The 20,561-nt window shown below is 40.8% G+C and overlaps 1 protein-coding gene across 1 annotated transcript; it reads right to left on the bottom strand.

Moving 5' to 3' along the window:
- Window positions 1-551: 551 nt before the first annotated feature.
- Window positions 552-20,561, bottom strand: LOC308150182 (solute carrier family 22 member 7-like; the record flags this gene model as incomplete). Its single annotated transcript, XM_080523041.1, has 10 exons — window positions 552-630; window positions 1,995-2,201; window positions 3,094-3,202; window positions 3,928-4,142; window positions 6,361-6,470; window positions 7,967-8,090; window positions 10,039-10,207; window positions 16,348-16,502; window positions 17,426-17,529; window positions 20,181-20,561. 10 exons carry the CDS (start codon window positions 20,559-20,561, stop codon window positions 552-554), a joined length of 1,653 nt encoding a protein of 550 aa, XP_080379167.1.

The following is a 20,561-nucleotide window of genomic DNA, read 5'->3' as shown; positions in this document are numbered from 1 at the left end:
AGGTTGAGCAATGATGGTTTATTCATTCATTTATCTTATTTTGTCCTTATGAATTATATAATAAGTGAAAAACGATTACAACATGGATTATTTTATTATCAGAAAGGTTAACGTTCATGAACTGGGCAGGGAGTAGATAACCTCAGACATGACGTTTACTGCTGTCTGCTATCAAAGCAAATGTGCAGACTATTCTCTTGATACTAACTGATCCCTAGCAAAATGTAGACTACTTTTCGGTTGCAATCAAGATTAGTTTCACACACAGGTAATTATTATCACCTGTTGTCGTCCCCGCAATCTCCTGCTTCCCTAGATTAAGTAGTAGTATTGTCATTTAATTTCTTGTGGTATTTCATACTTTCAATGCTAGAGTAATTCATTGTTTTTGATGTTGTGGAGAGTGAAGATATATCATAATAAACACTTTGGTTTAAAAATAAAGAGTTGAAAAGCTGTTCCCTAAAACAGTTTCAATACACATTGGGCATGATAAAGATTTATCACAGTTTAAGACACCAGTTTAACCATTTCAGCATCTACTTTCAGGGTTACGGTTCCATGTCATCATCAGTCTTTGCTATAAGGGTACATTTCTTTTCTGCATTTGATGATCCAGCCAGCTGTTTCCTAGAATGTAACATTAAAAAGAACCACATTAATGATACAATTCAGACTATTTAAGGGACCCCTTTTGGCTCCAGAAGACCCCCAGAGGCAAAATCCTTGATAATGTAACTCAACTGCAGGGTCCTATGTCGCCCCTGCTTTTATTGTGTAAACATTTTATTATTCAAAATATTTATCAAAATGTTAACTTGATTTTACCCAACCATATAATGTGTCATGGTTCTCCTCTACACGCTAGAGGGCGCTGTTTGTGGAGAACATTCCCTTAAGCAAGAACATCATCAGGCCCTCCCCCTAAGCCCAATGTCCCAGGAGGCCAGTGACATGGACAATCATGTAACCTACTGGTATATTCACAACAACAGGGGGGACACAGGAAGGGGACAAAGGAAGCTAAAAACATAATTGCTCAGAACCAAAGAAAATGGACTTCCATGTGTAGAAACACGCTTCATCAAGTGAGCTTCGTTTGGCAGCTTCTTCATTGATGTCATTGATCATAGTGAGTTGTCAAACTCCGGTTCACGGTTCGGAGGTGTTACGGTGCCGTGGCGACATTGGTACAGTTTATATTTACCATTAAGTAATGAATGATGGGACTGAGTGGATACTAAAGATACCCAGTATAAGTATTTTATGGGCCAGACCTGGTCCCTGTGTGTATGGAAGCATATAGTGGACTTAATTTAAATGTTAATGCAATTTGAGATTGCAATTGCATGTTCCACTTTTGCATGGATTCTCTCAGTCAATATTCGAATTCAAATGCAATCATATGATTTTAATTTTCATATTCATGTACCTGGTATGCACATTCGCTGTCAATATTAAAATGGTAATGCAAAGCCATTTGACATTTCAAATGCACTGCTTTGTAGCTGACAACATTCAAAAGTTAATTCTAATGTGAAAATTACTAGGCAATCCCACAATAGCATTTTCATTTTCCACTTTTGCCTGCATTATTCGAGTCAATATGACAATTGTAATGCAATAATGTAATTAGCGTTTGCATGTTATGCTGTCCATAACTGTCCATTATGCAAGGTAAAATGCTACTCTAAACATATCTCTAAACCTCTAAACTACCGTACATGCCTTACTGTACCTATCACTATCAATGTCATGTTTTGTATGTAATGTTTTTTTTATATTATTATGTTCTTATATCACTATTTGCATTTCTGCTTAGATGCCAAACTGCATGTCGTTGTCTAGTACTTGTACTCTGCAATGACAATAAAGTTGAAACTAATCTAATCTAATCTCAACTATGAATTGGGCCCTGAAAATGCACTCTGTAATCTCTGTCCGCCCATTACAGATTGCACCTATAAATTGTGTAAGCCTTACTGTAGCCTTACCCTGCCTGCTCAATGTCTTCAATGGTCTCTGGCAGACACCGATCCCGTGTCTCTGGGAGCATCCTGGCCACTATTGCGGTGAGAAGAGCCCCAGAGCACAGGATGACCTGTGGGAGCTGCTGCCACACCTCACTGAGCATAAGGATCAGAGGAGCCAGTGAAACACCCAACCGACCCATGAACGAGGTGTAGCCCATGCCATTCTGCCTGAGAAATGCACACATTTTAGATGGTTAGTTGTATCAGCAACTTACAAGTTTCTGATATTGCTGCCCCCAAAATTGCCAATGAGACACTACCAGTCTTTATTTGCCTATATATTTCACCAAATATTTAGCACCAGCACTACCTTTTAGATGTGTGTTTTGCTCTTGTTATATGGTATAATTATCAACAGTAACATATAGTTTGACCCTGACTACATGGGTGATGTACCGTACAACCTGGTGTGCAGCGGCACTCCTAAGAGCAGCCTGACAAACTAGCAAAGGAAGTTCCTAAGGAATCTTCACAGGCTTGTTGCAGCTGGCTAAAAGATATCCTCAGGTAAGAGCAATGACAAATAAGCTAATAGTGGTCATTTAAACACTTGAAGCAATTGCTCTGTCAAATCAATCATTGGGTTCGGCAAAACTGGAAACACAGTAGTATCCAGTTGGCTGTTGTGATGTGGGTTTATTTAGCTAATGGAGAAACTATGAGCGGTAGTTTACTCAGGAATGTCCGGAATACCAATGAACACATCATGGTGTTCGAAAGACCTGAGTACATCTCCCAGACACATTTTGGCAGGCGGACACTATTTGGCATGACATGACATCCTTTGTGGGGGACAACATGTTTACTTATTACACTTGTTTCTCAAGAAAATGTTTTCATAAGTTTACAATCACAACCAGTACTTTGTAGAGTGGCTAGTGAAACAACATTCAATGTCGCCCTGAAATACATAGAGATAATTCTACCAACATGACAGCGCAGTGGCTATAAAAACAATACAAGTAGGGAATTTATTGCAAATGTAAATTAGGACAACATACAATGCTGTTGCAAACTTGTGCTACTTTCTTAGAGAGAGAGAGGGGTAAGTCTCATTTACCTTACGACAGTAGGGTACAACTCAGCGCTATACAACACAACAGTCGTGAAGGATGCTGCTGAGAAGCCTTTCCCAAGCACGGCGATGACTGTCCTGAAAACCGACATATCTGTAAGAGAGAAGGACTTTTACTCTATCTAACAGTTATCCATTCTATGAAAAAGAGAGGATGACTTATGGATTGTGTTCCAGCCCAGGTCCAAAACATAACATATTTTCTTGAACTGCTCATCCTGTTGTTGTGAAGTTGTCCAGCTCTACATACCCATACCCATATTTTCATTTATTATTTCCAGTGTCGCTAGCCAGTTTCACGTTTCACGTTTCCAATTTCAGTTTCAAGTAAAAATAAAAAAGCCAAAAAATGCAAAGTCGCCAATTCAGTTCAGTTTATTTGTGATGTGTACTCCATGGAACTTGAAGCTACTGACCTCTCCACCCTCTCTATGTTGCATCTTAATTTCAATGGATAAAAATGGATAGAAATTCAATGGATAAAAAATGCTTAGATGTCCAAATATGCGTTTAACTGTAATCACACTTTTATGCCTTGCCTAGGATTTCATATTAAATAATAGTTCTGTATTTTTGTAACACATGAGTGTTAACTCATAAAAAACAACAACAACATTGCATTGCAACATTTCATTTAAAAAGCTATAGATACATGAATAAATTCAACATTGCATAACTATTTATTGTTGAGTGTAGAATTTCCCCCCCAGAAATGTGTTATTTGGGGTGTCCTTGGGATGTCATCACTGCTTAATTTTCATGCAAGAAAAACTGGGTTAAATTCATTCATTGAAATAACAAGAACATAAATGTACGCACCTCTGGGTATAAAAATGTTGATTGCAAGACAGATTCCAACCAGAAGCAGAGCTCCGACTTCAGTGCTTCTCCTGCCAATCTTATCCAGGAAGTAGTAAACACCTAGTTTAGCTGGTAGCTCAATTGCCCCATATGTAAACTGAGTTATGTAGATATTGACCCCAAATCCAGTAATGTTGAAACTAATTCCATAGTATGTTGACGCCACGCCATACCTTAAGGATAAACCAGATGGGCACAGTGTTGTTGTTAGTCCATCTAGACTTTTCTCGATATACAGTACTAGATGCTAGTGTTGTCTATATTGCATGTCAAAATAACCTATGTCATGGAAAACATGGGGTCAAAATTAACATCTAATGACTCAAATACAATACAATATGGTACAAATATCAGGGCAATTGATGTGACAAAAGTGCTCTGAAATTGGTTTATTCACAACTAAATTATTAATGTTGGCATAAATGTACAAGTGAATCATCTATCCATCAGTCATAGCAGGAAAAAGTAATCTATGCTCGGGCCAGGCGCCATTGGCAATTGTAATACTAGAGGAAATAAATAAGAATAAAATGTTTTCCTTCCTTTTAAATTGATGATCTACATGGGTATGCTACCCTATAAAACAATATTGGGCAAATAATGAGTTATGAAGATATGATTTCATTCTAAATACATTCTAAATCTGAAAAAATACTCATATCACTTAGGGATGGTGATGATTTTTCTCCATGTGTAAATGACATCAAAGACTAGACTGTGATGAATCCTCTGATCCAGCAAAACATTTCAATATATTTGTTCAGTCCCATGATAGGGCAACCTTTTCAGTGTCAAACGGGGTAAGCAATGAAAATGTGATGTGTGTTGTTTGACTTGAAATTATTTTTGTTTAGCTAATTATTATTATTATTATTTTATTTTATTTTATTACAATTGTAGGTTAGCTGATCTGGCTTGGATTAGACTGGACGGAGTGATGGGAGAATATTGTGTGTTACATTCCAGGCCCGTAGAATGGTTGATTGTTGTTATGTGTGCCGTCTTTTCTGACCAAGTAGGACTATTTTGTAGAGAGCTGTTGCCTATGCTAGCTTGCAGCACTGAATAACATTTGAAGTGTCACAAGTTGTCACTAATTTCAAACATGTTTACACCCCTTAAAAACCCCTGTAAATACTTTCTGCAAAGGATTTCCCCCAACACTTTCCGAACTAGGAATAACTGGGCCTCCAGCGGTTAGGAACAAGCTAATGTGCAGTGACAGACATACTGAGGGGCAGTTAACTCACTAGCTGCCAAATAATTCTGGAACACTCACACCACCTAGTGACAAATGTTGTATGTGGTATTTACCTAGAAACAATACTTTGATTGGCTACAAAATGAAGCATCATCATTTAGCCATTTTTGGTGAATAAAGTCACCCATGGCACTAAATTAGTTAAAGATCACTTGGAGTAAGTTATCAATTTTAATAGATGAGCTACTTACATAGAGACTATAGAGACTACTGTGGATGCATTTGACTTCAGAGATATGTCTCGTTAGCTAGCTAACCAACCAGCTATAATGTATTTAGTTTTTAAAACATTGCAACAGTTCTACTTCAATGGGACTAGATGATTTTTGTTTTATTTGAGTTTTCATCTTTTTACAAGTGCAAACTTGTAAAATAACCAATGCACACATCGAATATTACATTTTCAACGCATGTAGTGAGTAATGTCAAGGTTCACATTACAGTAGAGGGAAGTACTTACTTTAAGTGTCTGTCAATCAAATGCTCCACCCTCTCCATCCACAAAATAAATGCTTGATTGCTTTGACTTTTATCAAAGCAAACAATGTGAGAGCAGTCTGAGCATGTATGTAACTGCATGGCAGTCTATGTAGTTTAGTCATTGCATGTGTGTAGATCCCCAAGAAAATACAGTCTATGTCTTATTGTTGACTGACATGCGAAACACTTGGGGACGTACCAGAAATAACCAGGTAAAATGCTTAAACACACCTATAGCTAAATGTTATTGTTTTCTCTCTTTGTAACCAGACTTAGTATTAGACCTACACACTAAAGTCAGTGTAGTGAGTTGCAATGGGTATTAAGCTCATTCCAGGCTGAATACATTGCAGTTGCACTGCGCCCACCAACCAATAGTTGTGTGAAAAGTTATGGACTGTGCAGTCAGGAATCAGATTGCAATATCTGATATGATGATTTTAGGGCATAATAAGATCTAGTAAGCAACTGCAATGCTTTTGGCCTGGAGCATGGCCAATGTGAGAAAGTGTATACACACCACAATAAGAGAAAGTGTATACACACCACAATAAGAGAAAGTGTATACACACCACAATAAGAGAAAGTGTATACACACCACAATAAGAGAAAGTGTATACACACCACAATAAGAGAAAGTGTATACACACCACAATAAGCCAGTGAGAAGAACCAGTTTCCGCATTTTTGGAGTCCTCACCAGATCCAGGTAGGAGTAGGTTTTGCCTCCTCTCTCTGTCACAACAATATTGGATAGAGTCTGAGGAGAGAAACAAAAGTGGGAGGGAGGCATGAAATAGTCTCATTTGGGTCATGCTTGTCAAATCAAAGGGGAAAAAAAGGATTTTGACACCCACCATCTCAGATTGTTCTGAAATTGTTCATGTAGTTAGAAACATAAGATAAGAATTCCTGCAACATTATTTTGTAGAAATCTAGTTGAATCTCTGAGAATCTCTGAATATGCTAATTGACTACCTACTTTTTTTGTAGGATTAATATATTATTCAATAGAATTCAAACCCTGAATCTGATTTAGACCAAATTCTTACATAGTAGTGACTAAGACATGAGGAATCCTATATTGTGTATTTCTGGTGAATCCGGTGACTGGAATGTTAACTGGAATGGTGACTGCCCTGTCCAAAGATATTAGTCATTGTAGTGATGTGTCTGATGTCCTATTGTACAGTGTGATAGTACCTGTGTATGTCCACTAGATGAAGCTGTCCCAGTTATAGGTGAATAAAGGGAGATTTGTATTGTTCTCAGTGTTAATTCACATAACTTAACCTTCAAATGATAATGATTTATACTTGTAGAGTGAAGAGTTCAAGTTATAACAGTTTATTTCAGACACTCTTTAATACAACATCTGGAAAAAACTGTAAGGGAACAACATTGAGGACTACTCATTGAGAGTGATTATTTATCAACGATTTTTTGGGGGAAAAGGAGGCGCGCATGGCGTTATTTCTATTACGGAATATTGGATGACTGTCATTCACGCAGGTTGATGTAACATAGAGTCATTTACATGACTAATGACTTTATATTATTAGGGAGGATGTTGTTGTTTGGAACTAACATTTGACTCAAGTGGTTATATTATTTTGTATTATGGTATGTCTATCTTCATGACCTTTTAACAGTGACAAACTTTTATGGGGCTGAGGCAACGTGGGGCATTGATTTATGGTGTTATTTTGACAGCATTGCGCAATGACGCATAGGCCTAGTATATAGTATTTATTTATTTATTTTCAGTAAAACAAATGGGGTGTTTTGGGAGTAAAGTAATTTGTGAATGGTGAAACCAATGTACACAAATACACTCGCATGAAAGGTGATAAATTCTACTTTAACCTAGTAGGCCTAATTTCATTTCAAATCCAAACGTCTGGAGAGCCAAAAGAAGACAGAATACATCACTGGCCCAAACAATACACATTTGTGATGTAGCACACATTGGCTTGGGTCAAAATTAGAGTCGTTTCACAAAGTAAAATCAAGCCCATTTTAAGTTTCGGGAAGTTATTCATTTAATGTCTTACATTTTCTTTAGTCGTTTTTTAACCGGATAATGATTGACAGGTTGGTTAGTCAAAAAACTAAAATGTACAACCCTACACCCTATATTTTATTTTCAACAGAAACAACTACAGTCTGCTGTGGATTATTAATTGTACAACGTAATTTGAAGTGTATCTGTGGTTGCTGATTCAACCATTGTCCTGACTCCTGGTATTAGCTCACCTCTGGTGTCAAAGTAGACGCAACTCCCTCCCGTTGGTTCATCTTGGCACATTGTTGCAAGTAACAGTGAGCTTTCTCGAGTTTCCCATTGGCTATGAGCCACCTGGCCGACTCAGGAACCCACCTATTGGAGAAGTTTATGACGTAATTCATAATCGGGGATATTCCATCAATGTCGCTAATGGAAAATCCAGGCTTATTTTTGATAACTCTCGCAAGATTTATCAGAATAATCCTGGATTTTCCATTAGCGACGTTGATGGAATACCTGCAGGCTCTATTCTTATTTCCTTGCACACCCCCTTTTATGGCTTCATGTTTGTGTCAAAAGTGTCGCGCGCGAATATAAGTTCCATACTCCACACGCGCAGATATAAGTTCCACACGCGCAGATATTAACTTCGCAAGTTTCACACGGTAATAAATCCACCTCGCGGGCGCGCAGTTGTGTTTAACACGCCCATAAATTGATTTTGCGAGCGCGAGTTTCTCTCTGCCTCCCGCGTCAACTTTTTTACGCGAGGGGTTCATTTCTGCTCGAGGAGATAAAATGACTTTTGACAATTTGGGGCGGATACCTAGATACCAAGATTCATCAGAGCAATTGCGCGTCATCTCCCTGTCATCAGAATGTCCACGCCCCTTTTTGGGTGATAGAAGAGGAGAAGTTTGACTGGTGGTCAATAGGAATTTCTGGTCTTCGCTACTTTAATCCGATAAAATAAGAAACCCATAGTGCTTTTGAGATATTAGGAGCACAAATCCGATGGCCAGTTAGGCAAACTATTATATAGTGTCGTTGCCGATCAATGATCGACGTCGTTATATAGAGAAAATTAATGAAATAGGGGTTGATTCACCAGATCAGTCATACGTCATCTCCCTGTCATCTGGGATTTGTAGTTCTTCATTTGATCTAGCCTACTAAGGTACTACTTAGTACCTACTAACCCTTCACCCATAACGGCTATCGACTAGTGCTACTGTGCATGATATTTCTATTGTAATCATGGGAGATAAATGTTCAAAGAAGAAACGAAAGCAAACGCTGTTGGGGGGACTGGAGGTGAAGACGTTAGGACCACGGCAAATCAAATGAAGAACTACAAAGGGTGTGGTTCACGTTGACAGTGACCAATCATAAAATGGTATCTATTGGTATCTTGGTATCTAGGTATCCGCCCCAAATTGTCAAAAGTCATTTTATCTCCTCGAGCAGAAATGAACCCCTCGCGTAAAAAAGTTGACCACGGGAGGCAGAGAGAAACTCCAGCGCGCAAAACTTAACTGCGCGCACGCAAAATCAATTTATGGGCGTGTTAAACACAACTGCGCGCCCGCGAGGTGGATTTATGACCGTGTGAAACTTGCGAAGTTAATATCTGCGCGTGTGGAACTTACCGGTATATCTGCGCGTGTGGAAGTTATTCTGCGCGTATGGAACTTATATTCGCGCGCGACACTTTTGACACAAACGTGACGCCATACCCTTTTCCAAATATATCCAACTGCAGCCGCAGCATGAACGTGTAGTAGTTGAAACATGGAATATTTATTATTATTATTATTATTATTATTAATAATAATAGCTATATATTTTATATTCTGGTTCTCGGTTTAGAACCATGAAATTGAAGAATAACTTGAACGTGTTTGAACAATGGCAGACAACAATATCGATTGTAAATTGCTTTGGAATAAGGCGTCTGCTAAATGGCAAAAATGTAAATGTAAATGCAATACCACAATAATTTAGCCTTTAATCTGACATTTAGCCTTTAATCGGACACCTATACAAACAGCCTATAGCTCTAGGTACACTGTGGTACACTTCTAGGTACACTGTGATGTGTTTTGTGTGAACACCAACAAGAGTAGTGGCTGCATGTGCGTGTTACTGATAAATAAAACAAATAACAGCATCTTTGAGTGTCTAGAAAAGCGCTATATAAGTCTAATGTATTATTATTATTATTATTATTATAACCCAATACAGCCATATAGGAATATACCTATCGAACCCTTTCAGCTACTGAATGTATAGCACCAACAACAGTTACTATAGGTCTGACCTCCAGGTAATGATAGCCAGGGCGATAGGAGAGGTGACAATTATGGTAAGCCACCTCCAGTCAGTCACACAGTAGGCAATGACTGGTAGCACTGTGTTCCCAAATGTCCATGACAGGCTGTCAATCACTCCGACCAGCTTCCTGTGCTTAATGTCCACCCACTCCACACCTGTGAAGATGGGAAAAGCACAAGCTCAGATAAGGATCATTTCAGTGGGGTAGCCTATTCCATCAACGTTGCTAAAGGAAAAAACAGGCTTATTTTGATAAGTCTCACGAGAGTTGTCAAAATAATGCAGATTTTTTTGTAAATGGTGCAGTTGTTAACTGTGTCTATGCAGTGTTGCCTTGTAAAAGAGACATTGGTCTCAATGGGACTCCCTGCCAAAATAAAGGTTAAATAAAAATGAAATGTGATACCTAACCTTTCATTGTGTTCAGGCTGATTTTTGCAATTTTCCTTCTTAGTTTGAGGATGATTGAGATTATTTGTGAATTTAGATTTAGTATGACATGCTTATTTCTCTGCATCTATGCCTCTGTACCAGTGGCGGCTGGCCGATAGAGGGCGCTGGGGCGCCGCCCCCACCTTCACTTCCTAGTTGCGATTTGTAAAAGTTTAAAAAAAAAATAAACATTGTTTATTCACAAAATGCGGCTGATATTCTGTCGGCGCCTATCAGCATTCATTAAAAATCCTCCAATACAATAAACATTTGATCTGTGTGTGTGTAAAATTCACTGTTAAAATACATAGGGGGAGGAGTAGGGACGCCGGTCGAATGCAAGTCTATCGCAGGCCAAATACTTTTCGCTTACACGTGAGCTGTAGCAGCGCTCCAATTGGCTGTCTCCTATTTCTCGGCCGGGGCGCAAAAAACTGCGCCCTGAATATCCGGTTGTAGGCTATAGCAGAAAATGTATTATGCTGAGGACTTCCGACTTCCGGGGCAGCACGCACGACTGCACGCACGACTGCTCTCCTAACAAATTACGTTTTTTACAATGTAAGGAGGATTTATTTCTGTAAACAAATTGAACAAATGGATTAGAAGGAGGCATCTTTTGTTCCCAACTTGAGGATATTGCAACTGGACCTATTACCGAAGTCAAACTTATCTCGTTTGTGGTCGCAATCTCCGCACCGGCTGTTAGGCTGCTGTTGGTCTTTTGCGAAGCCAGAATACAAAAACTCGACCTGAAGGTAAGAGAGTCAGCTAAGATAAAAGCTACTTCAAACATTTAGTAATATCGTCAGCATGGTACGTTTTCTAATCTCGTCTTTTCGCTTGTTTGTTTATGTATTCACCCAGCACACGCACACACACACACACACACGCACACACGCACACACGCACACACGCACACACACACACACACACACACACACACACACACTCACACTCACACTCACACACACAATAACATTGTGCAACAACAGCGTGTGAGATGGGAAATGTGTCACTTGTTGTTAGTCAAGTCCCAAGTCAAGCTCAGCTGATCACCTTAGCCGACATTTACATGATTTATTTGTTTACATGTTTGGCATTTTAGCAGACGCCTTTATCCAAAGCGACTTACAGTAGTGTAAGTAAGTGAATCGTCTGTCCTTCAGTCATGATAGGAAAACCAAATCGATGCTGGGAGAAGGAATGGCAGACTGTATTCTGATTGTATCTTCTATGCTCTTTGTATGTTTCTATGCTCTTTGTATGTGTCTTGGTGTAGGAGAAACGTAGGACCACGTTGGAAACAAGTGTTTCGGTACACGTTGACGTGTAGAAACTGTAGAGAGGAAATTGTAGAAATTGTAGAGAAAACTGGGGGGGTAGAGGTGATGAAGAGGTCTGTACAGGGGGGTAGAGGGGATGAAGAGGTCTGTACAGGGGGGTAGAGTGGATGAAGAGGTCTGTACAGGGGATGAAGAGGTCTGTACAGGGGGTAGAGGGGATGACGGGGTCTGTAGAGGTGGGTAGAGGGGATGACGGGGTCTGTACAGGGGGGTAGAGGGGATGAAGAGGTCTGTACAGGGGGGTAGAGGGGATGAAGAGGTCTGTACAGGGGGGTAGAGGGGATGAAGAGGTCTGTAGAGGAGGGTAGAGGGGATGGAGAGGTCTGTACAGGGGGGTAGAGGGGATGAAGAGGTCTGTACAGGGGGTAGAAAGGATGGAGAGGTCTGTAGAGGGGATGAAGAGGTCTGTAGAGGTGGGTAGAGGGGATGAAGAGGTCTGTACAGGGGGGTAGAGGGGATGAAGAGGTCTGTAGAGGTGGGTAGAGGGGACGAAGAGGTCTGTACAGGGGGGTAGAGGGGATGAAGAGGTCTGTAGAGGAGGGTAGAGGGGATGAAGAGGTCTGTACAGGGGGTAGAGGGGATGGAGAGGTCTGTACAGGGGGTAGAGGGGATGGAGAGGTCTGTAGAGGTGGGTAGAGGGGATGTAGAGGTGGGTAGAGGTGATGAAGAGGTCTGTACAGGGGGGTAGAGGGGATGAAGAGGTCTGTAGAGGTGGGTAGAGGGGATGAAGAGGTCTGTACAGGGGGGTAGAGGGGATGAAGAGGTCTGTACAGGGGGGTAGAGGGGATGGCGAGGTCTGTACAGGGGGGTAGAGCTATTCTCATGCTAAAATCGACTGTAAATCCAGATTTTAAAGTTGATATTCTTCCCCGTGGAGCATGCCCCCATAACCTGTGCCCCACCCAAAAATGTTAGCACCAGCCGCCACTGCTCTGTACTAACTCGTAAAACTACGCTGCTTTTTTTTGCATGCATTGTTCAACTGCAGCTCACTGTACAGAGACGTTGCCGTGACAGCGTTGATATCGTTTGGCTGTTAGAAAAATGGGTTCCAAAAGGGCGCTTCAGCTGTCCCTGCGGGAGAACTTTTTAAAGATAAATGTTTGGGTACATTCCAGTGTACCTGGACATTTCCATTATGAACACTGACTTTTGTTTGCCGTTGTCAATGTCTTGCTACGTTATGCCCTTCTGAGAAAGTGTGTGATGTAAGATATTTGTAGTAGAAAGTCTGGGTTGAATCCTGATTCAGGATCATGTCTATGTTCCCCTCAGTACTTTTGTTCCCTCAGCTATAGGCTTTACCTCATCTTAGTCCTTACCTTAACCTACTCGTTGGACTGCTCTCCTAACATTCGTAAAGGAAAAAACAGGCTTATTTTGATAAGTCTCACGAGAGTTGTCAAAATAATGCAGATTTTTTTGTAAATGGTGCAGTTGTTAACTGTGTCTATGCAGTGTTGCCTTGTAAAAGAGACATTGGTCTCAATGGGACTCCCTGCCAAAATAAAGGTTAAATAAAAATGAAATGTGATACCTAACCTTTCATTGTGTTCAGGCTGATTTTTGCAATTTTCCTTCTTAGTTTGAGGATGATTGAGATTATTTGTGAATTTAGATTTAGTATGACATGCTTATTTCTCTGCATCTATGCCTCTGTACCAGTGGCGGCTGGCCGATAGAGGGCGCTGGGGCGCCGCCCCCACCTTCACTTCCTAGTTGCGATTTGTAAAAGTTAAAAAAATAAATAAACATTGTTTATTCACAAAATGCGGCTGATATTCTGTCGGCGCCTATCAGCATTCATTAAAAATCCTCCAATACAATAAACATTTTATCTGTGTGTGTGTAAAATTCACTGTTAAAATACATAGGGGGAGGAGTAGGGACGCCGGTCGAATGCAAGTCTATCGCAGGCCAAATACTTTTCGCTTACACGTGAGCTGTAGCAGCGCTCCAATTGGCTGTCTCCTATTTCTCGGCCGGGGCGCAAAAAACTGCGCCCTGAATATCCGGTTGTAGGCTATAGCAGAAAATGTATTATGCTGAGGACTTCCGACTTCCGGGGCAGCACGCACGACTGCACGCACGACTGCTCTCCTAACAAATTACGTTTTTTACAATGTAAGGAGGATTTATTTCTGTAAACAAATTGAACAAATGGATTAGAAGGAGGCATCTTTTGTTCCCAACTTGAGGATATTGCAACTGGACCTATTACCGAAGTCAAACTTATCTCGTTTGTGGTCGCAATCTCCGCACCGGCTGTTAGGCTGCTGTTGGTCTTTTGCGAAGCCAGAATACAAAAACTCGACCTGAAGGTAAGAGAGTCAGCTAAGATAAAAGCTACTTCAAACATTTAGTAATATCGTCAGCATGGTACGTTTTCTAATCTCGTCTTTTCGCTTGTTTGTTTATGTATTCACCCAGCACACGCACACACACACACACACACACGCACACACGCACACACGCACACACGCACACACACACACACACACACACACACACACACACACACACACACACTCACACTCACACTCACACTCACACTCACACTCACACACACAATAACATTGTGCAACAACAGCGTGTGAGATGGGAAATGTGTCACTTGTTGTTAGTCAAGTCCCAAGTCAAGCTCAGCTGATCACCTTAGCCGACATTTACATGATTTATTTGTTTACATGTTTGGCATTTTAGCAGACGCCTTTATCCAAAGCGACTTACAGTAGTGTAAGTAAGTGAATCGTCTGTCCTTCAGTCATGATAGGAAAACCAAATCGATGCTGGGAGAAGGAATGGCAGACTGTATTCTGATTGTATCTTCTATGCTCTTTGTATGTTTCTATGCTCTTTGTATGTGTCTTGGTGTAGGAGAAACGTAGGACCACGTTGGAAACAAGTGTTTCGGTACACGTTGACGTGTAGAAACTGTAGAGAGGAAATTGTAGAAATTGTAGAGAAAACTGGGGGGGTAGAGGTGATGAAGAGGTCTGTACAGGGGGGTAGAGGGGATGAAGAGGTCTGTACAGGGGGGTAGAGTGGATGAAGAGGTCTGTACAGGGGATGAAGAGGTCTGTACAGGGGGTAGAGGGGATGACGGGGTCTGTAGAGGTGGGTAGAGGGGATGACGGGGTCTGTACAGGGGGGTAGAGGGGATGAAGAGGTCTGTACAGGGGGGTAGAGGGGATGAAGAGGTCTGTACAGGGGGGTAGAGGGGATGAAGAGGTCTGTAGAGGAGGGTAGAGGGGATGGAGAGGTCTGTACAGGGGGGTAGAGGGGATGAAGAGGTCTGTACAGGGGGTAGAAAGGATGGAGAGGTCTGTAGAGGGGATGAAGAGGTCTGTAGAGGTGGGTAGAGGGGATGAAGAGGTCTGTACAGGGGGGTAGAGGGGATGAAGAGGTCTGTAGAGGTGGGTAGAGGGGATGAAGAGGTCTGTACAGGGGGGTAGAGGGGATGAAGAGGTCTGTAGAGGAGGGTAGAGGGGATGAAGAGGTCTGTACAGGGGGTAGAGGGGATGGAGAGGTCTGTACAGGGGGTAGAGGGGATGGAGAGGTCTGTAGAGGTGGGTAGAGGGGATGTAGAGGTGGGTAGAGGTGATGAAGAGGTCTGTACAGGGGGGTAGAGGGGATGAAGAGGTCTGTAGAGGTGGGTAGAGGGGATGAAGAGGTCTGTACAGGGGGGTAGAGGGGATGAAGAGGTCTGTACAGGGGGGTAGAGGGGATGGCGAGGTCTGTACAGGGGGGTAGAGCTATTCTCATGCTAAAATCGACTGTAAATCCAGATTTTAAAGTTGATATTCTTCCCCGTGGAGCATGCCCCCATAACCTGTGCCCCACCCAAAAATGTTAGCACCAGCCGCCACTGCTCTGTACTAACTCGTAAAACTACGCTGCTTTTTTTTGCATGCATTGTTCAACTGCAGCTCACTGTACAGAGACGTTGCCGTGACAGCGTTGATATCGTTTGGCTGTTAGAAAAATGGGTTCCAAAAGGGCGCTTCAGCTGTCCCTGCGGGAGAACTTTTTAAAGATAAATGTTTGGGTACATTCCAGTGTACCTGGACATTTCCATTATGAACACTGACTTTTGTTTGCCGTTGTCAATGTCTTGCTACGTTATGCCCTTCTGAGAAAGTGTGTGATGTAAGATATTTGTAGTAGAAAGTCTGGGTTGAATCCTGATTCAGGATCATGTCTATGTTCCCCTCAGTACTTTTGTTCCCTCAGCTATAGGCTTTACCTCATCTTAGTCCTTACCTTAACCTACTCGTTGTTCACATCTCACCCCCTAACTAGTTGTTTTACATGCAACTTAAGCTAACATAGGGCTGAGGGCAGAGCACACCCCAATGCGACCCAACCACCTACATGCACAGTTTAGCAGAACCAACTAAATGGCATTATGCTTTGGCCTGGGCAGGCAAGTCTTGGAGATAAATGTGCTTCATTTTTGTAGTAACAATAACATGGTGTTGGTAATATCAACAATACGAGGAAGTATGCATAATCACTGAGGACTGTTGAGACAATGACGATGCCAGTGATGCCGAACCCAGTGAAGAACCTCAGCACTGCAAACATGATGAAAGATGTGGAGAAAGCACTGGCAACAGCAAACACCATTCCAGAGACATAAGACACCAGAAGCATGGTCCTCCTCCCAAACCTACGGAATGAGGACAACATTGGAAGAGAACAATAACAATGATAATAATTATTTGTATTTATAATACGACTGTGAGCTCTATTTTAACAATTTAAACGCAATGGTTAATATAATAGCTATGGGACACGCAATGTCACTCAGGGGTCTTTGTGAAATCATTTTGCAAGTTTCACTGAAGGGTTTTATGATTGACAGTATAAAAAAATAAGCTAGTTTACATAAATAAATGAGCCATGTGTCAGGGCTTGACCACTCACATACCAATGTATTTATTTAACCCTTGTATTGTCAGGTAAATTGACTAAGAATATATTCTCTTTTGCAGCAACAACCTCGTTGAAGAGTTGCAGGAGAGAGAAGAGGGGATGAATGGTCATGATAGCATGAGCTTCGTAATTTAGCCAGCTGAGGATGTGGGAGCTCTTAATGTCTAGTGCGTTGTAATGAACAAATTTGCTCTGATTACGGTGACATGGTCCTCCAAATCCACTGTGGACAGATAATTAAATGGGACCTACAGTAGCCTAATAATAGATACGAATCGGTGGATTCAAACCTATCAATGTAAGAAATGGAAAAATCACTGGCAGTATCATCAGTTCCTGTCCATCATTAATATTTTGAATTGTCCACTCATTATGCTAAAAAGGCAGTGACTTATTGGCCGTTCAATATGGTAATAGTAAATTACAATACAATTTACTGAAAGTGAATGAGGAAGTCTTTTGGGAATGAAAATAACTATACTCATATTAAGAAATACATAATCCACAAGAAATACATCCTAAACCATAAATATGATGTCAAATAGTTATATTTTGGCCACTGTAAATGCATACTGTATTGCATAATGGAGGTTTCCAAAGACACTTCATAAAAAAATGGCATACAACAGTATATATTATCTAGAGTAAGATCATTACCTGTCACTAAGAATTCCAAATGTCATCGCGCCAAACATCACACCCACAAAGAAGATAGTGGCCGTTGCTTTGTTTCTCCCTTTTCTGTCACACACTAGGTCCCACTGAAGGGAGAAGTAAAAACAGGACTGTAACGATTAATCTCCTGGAATGGGACTTCATTCATTCAGGGAACGAATTCACCCTAGTTTTAGACACAATCTGTGATTTGTTTTCCAGCAAAATGGCAGCCCTCCACCTATTTTGGTATACAGTAGAGGAGGAACAAGGCTGGGGAAATGTAACCTCCCCCAGCCGTATCCATCCTCAAGTACAGACAGTCCATTGCAGTCACATGATATCTTTAATACTATGTTACTATATATTGTTTGTTGGCATTCTTGTGTTTGTAAATCATGGGTTAATATAACCAGGAGGATGATCATCTGTTAAACCAGGGTATGTTCCATTTGTCAAACCTTCACCCAAAATAAGTGTGCATTCATTTAAAACAAGCACTGGATAGGTGCAAGAATGGCTGGAGAGATTTTCCACAATATTGCTTACACCAGGCAATTCTTTTTAAATCAACATGAGGGCGTGTGAGTTAACACTTTAGGAGAAGGGTGGAGAAAAGGTTAAAATGTAACCCTAGTTTAACAAGTGATCATCCTGGGATCATCCATTGTCAAAGTTGGTAGCAATTGGCCTGTTGGAACAGTTGAGCGAAGCTTGTAGTTAATAGGTGCACACCAACATCGAAGTGGTGGTGTACACTACCGGCACCTAATGACGAAGTGAAAACACATTTTTACCAATGTATTCAATTGCAATTGATTTCTATGCAAATCAGAGACTACATGTTTTAATATTAAGTCAGAAATCACATGAACTATTATGATTGTACTCAGATGGACTCAATTCAACTTGAGTGACTTGTACTACTGTAATTTTTTTATCTTGAATTATGCCTATTGCCTTATGTCTTGTGCTGCAATGTCAGGAACTAAAGCCTAAAGCCCAAATTACACTGGAAGCGTCAACCTTACCTTACGGTCGCGTTACCTGGCTGTGAGTCTCATTTAGGCGCACATTCTAACAGGTTGTAGCAGCCCCACCGAAAGTGGTAAAGAGACAGAGGTGAAAAAGGGGGAAATAGGGACAGCAAGGCATCAAGACATCAATAGTTCTCGATAAGCACACCTCTGAAAACCTGTAGAACAGAAAACCCATTATTTGAGACGCCTAGGAAGTAGCAAACACGCGTTTGGTGAGGACGACGCACCTTAAAGTCCAGCAAAAGTTCCACCACGCACAAGTAATGTAAGGTAAGGTCGCTGGTGGGTTTTGGGCTTAAATGAAACTCACAAGTGCCGCTGACGTAACGCGAGGTGGACGCTTGCGGTATAATTTAGCCCTTTTCAAATGTGGCCCATGACAGCCAAAATGACAGCCTGAGCAAAGGGGTGCAATGCAGAAAAAATGCAAGGTATTTTTGTTCAAAATACTAATAATAATTTTTGCAATAAGCATAATTCAAGAAAAAAAGTGACAGTAGTACAGGACAGAAAAAGTGACAAAATAATATGACAGGATATAGTCAATAGTCTGGACAATTTACAGACAATAAGGCAATAGGCATAATACAAGATAAAGGTGACAATAGTACAGGTAAGACAGGATACACTAGTGGTGCAACTAGTAATAAATTAGAAGCCCACTAATAATAGATAGTTCAGTAGTAAAGTGTCTTTGAGCTTAAGGTTTTTGTAGTCTGTATACCGGTACATGGGGTGAGCTTGGTGATGATAGTCAATTGTCTACAATGGGCTTCTTCATGAGCCTGATTGCCTGAGGGAAGTAGATGGTAACATTTTTGTGTCTTTTTGTCAAGAGAAAAACTTTCGTTTCTGAGACAAACAACACAGCTTAAAAAATTAAGAGGCCAAAATACATTGTTGCAATCAAATATTACATAGCTGTAAAAGTTTTGAGAAGAAAAAACATTTGCCAAGTATTTTGGGGGGGTTTCAAAGGTTTTTCTTTGCTTGCAACTTTTTTTTCTTGCACATTTTTTCTTGTGAGGGGAGGAGAAAGTCATGCAAAAACAAAAAAAACACGTGTATTTAAAGAAAATAGGATGAATGGACATTTTTGTGTCAGGGTTTTCCGAAAGCTTTGTATTGTGCTTCATGAAGAAGTAGGCTACTTCATGAAGTTTTTCGTAAGAGAACTTTGGCAAGTCAAGCGTGTTTCCCGAAAACCCTTTCGTAGCACACAAAGTACTTAAATTATTTCGTGAATTAATTGAAAAAGCTTTCAGATTGTTGCACACGTGCCTGGCAAAGTGACTGCCTCAAAGTTGACATAGGCAAACGTTTATTATAAAAACCTGTCCAATGTCCATCTTCTGTTTTAACCTTTTATACTTAGGTCGGAATGCGAGTGGAGAAAAAAGATCTGAGAGCAGCTCGTCTGGCCTATCGATTATGCATTGATGGATACATATATTCCTCTCCACTTCAAGATTAACTTCACAAACGTATGAGTTAAGATGGTTTGGGAAACACACACCAAACCACATTGTAAGTTAGCTAAGTCCTTCTTGAAGTGCTTTGTGAAATTCAAAGATCCATCGTTATCGAGAAACTCATCCTATGTTTTGCACCAGTTACAGATTAGGAGGTGAAAACAAAGACCAATTAAATCACTTCATTTCAATACTTGTTACACAGTAATACAAACACAGTAATGTAAAGTGGGAACATCCATTTACCTGTGTAGCCAGAGTGGAGGTGAAAGTGCTGTTGTCATACAGCCATCCATTCTGACACTGTATTGTAGGCAGGTCAGTAACGTTGGAGGAATTGGACAACAGGTGATACTGCAGCTTTGAAAACATTTTACAGGAGCTTGGAGTCCCATCTTCCTGCACTGGAATGCTAACAGTCAGTCTCTGCTCCTGGGTCAGATTCCAAAAGATGTCCCCATCATCCAGAGCACTGAAGTCACAGTGGTGAGAGGGTGTAAACGCAATGAAGTTATTTAGCATGAAATGACAAGGCAGTGTGAACCGACCTAAGAAGTTTATAGACATTATCATAATTTGGAACCTTCCAAATCCATTAATATCCGAGAGTAAGTCTTCAAACTTCAT

The sequence above is a fragment of the Nansenia antarctica genome (assembly GCF_963989245.1).
Source record: "Nansenia antarctica genome assembly, chromosome: 1".
Taxonomy (NCBI): Eukaryota; Metazoa; Chordata; class Actinopteri; order Argentiniformes; family Microstomatidae; genus Nansenia; species Nansenia antarctica.
The sequence above is the reverse complement of the archived record's forward strand: the minus strand, read 5'-3'. Positions and strand labels throughout refer to the sequence as shown.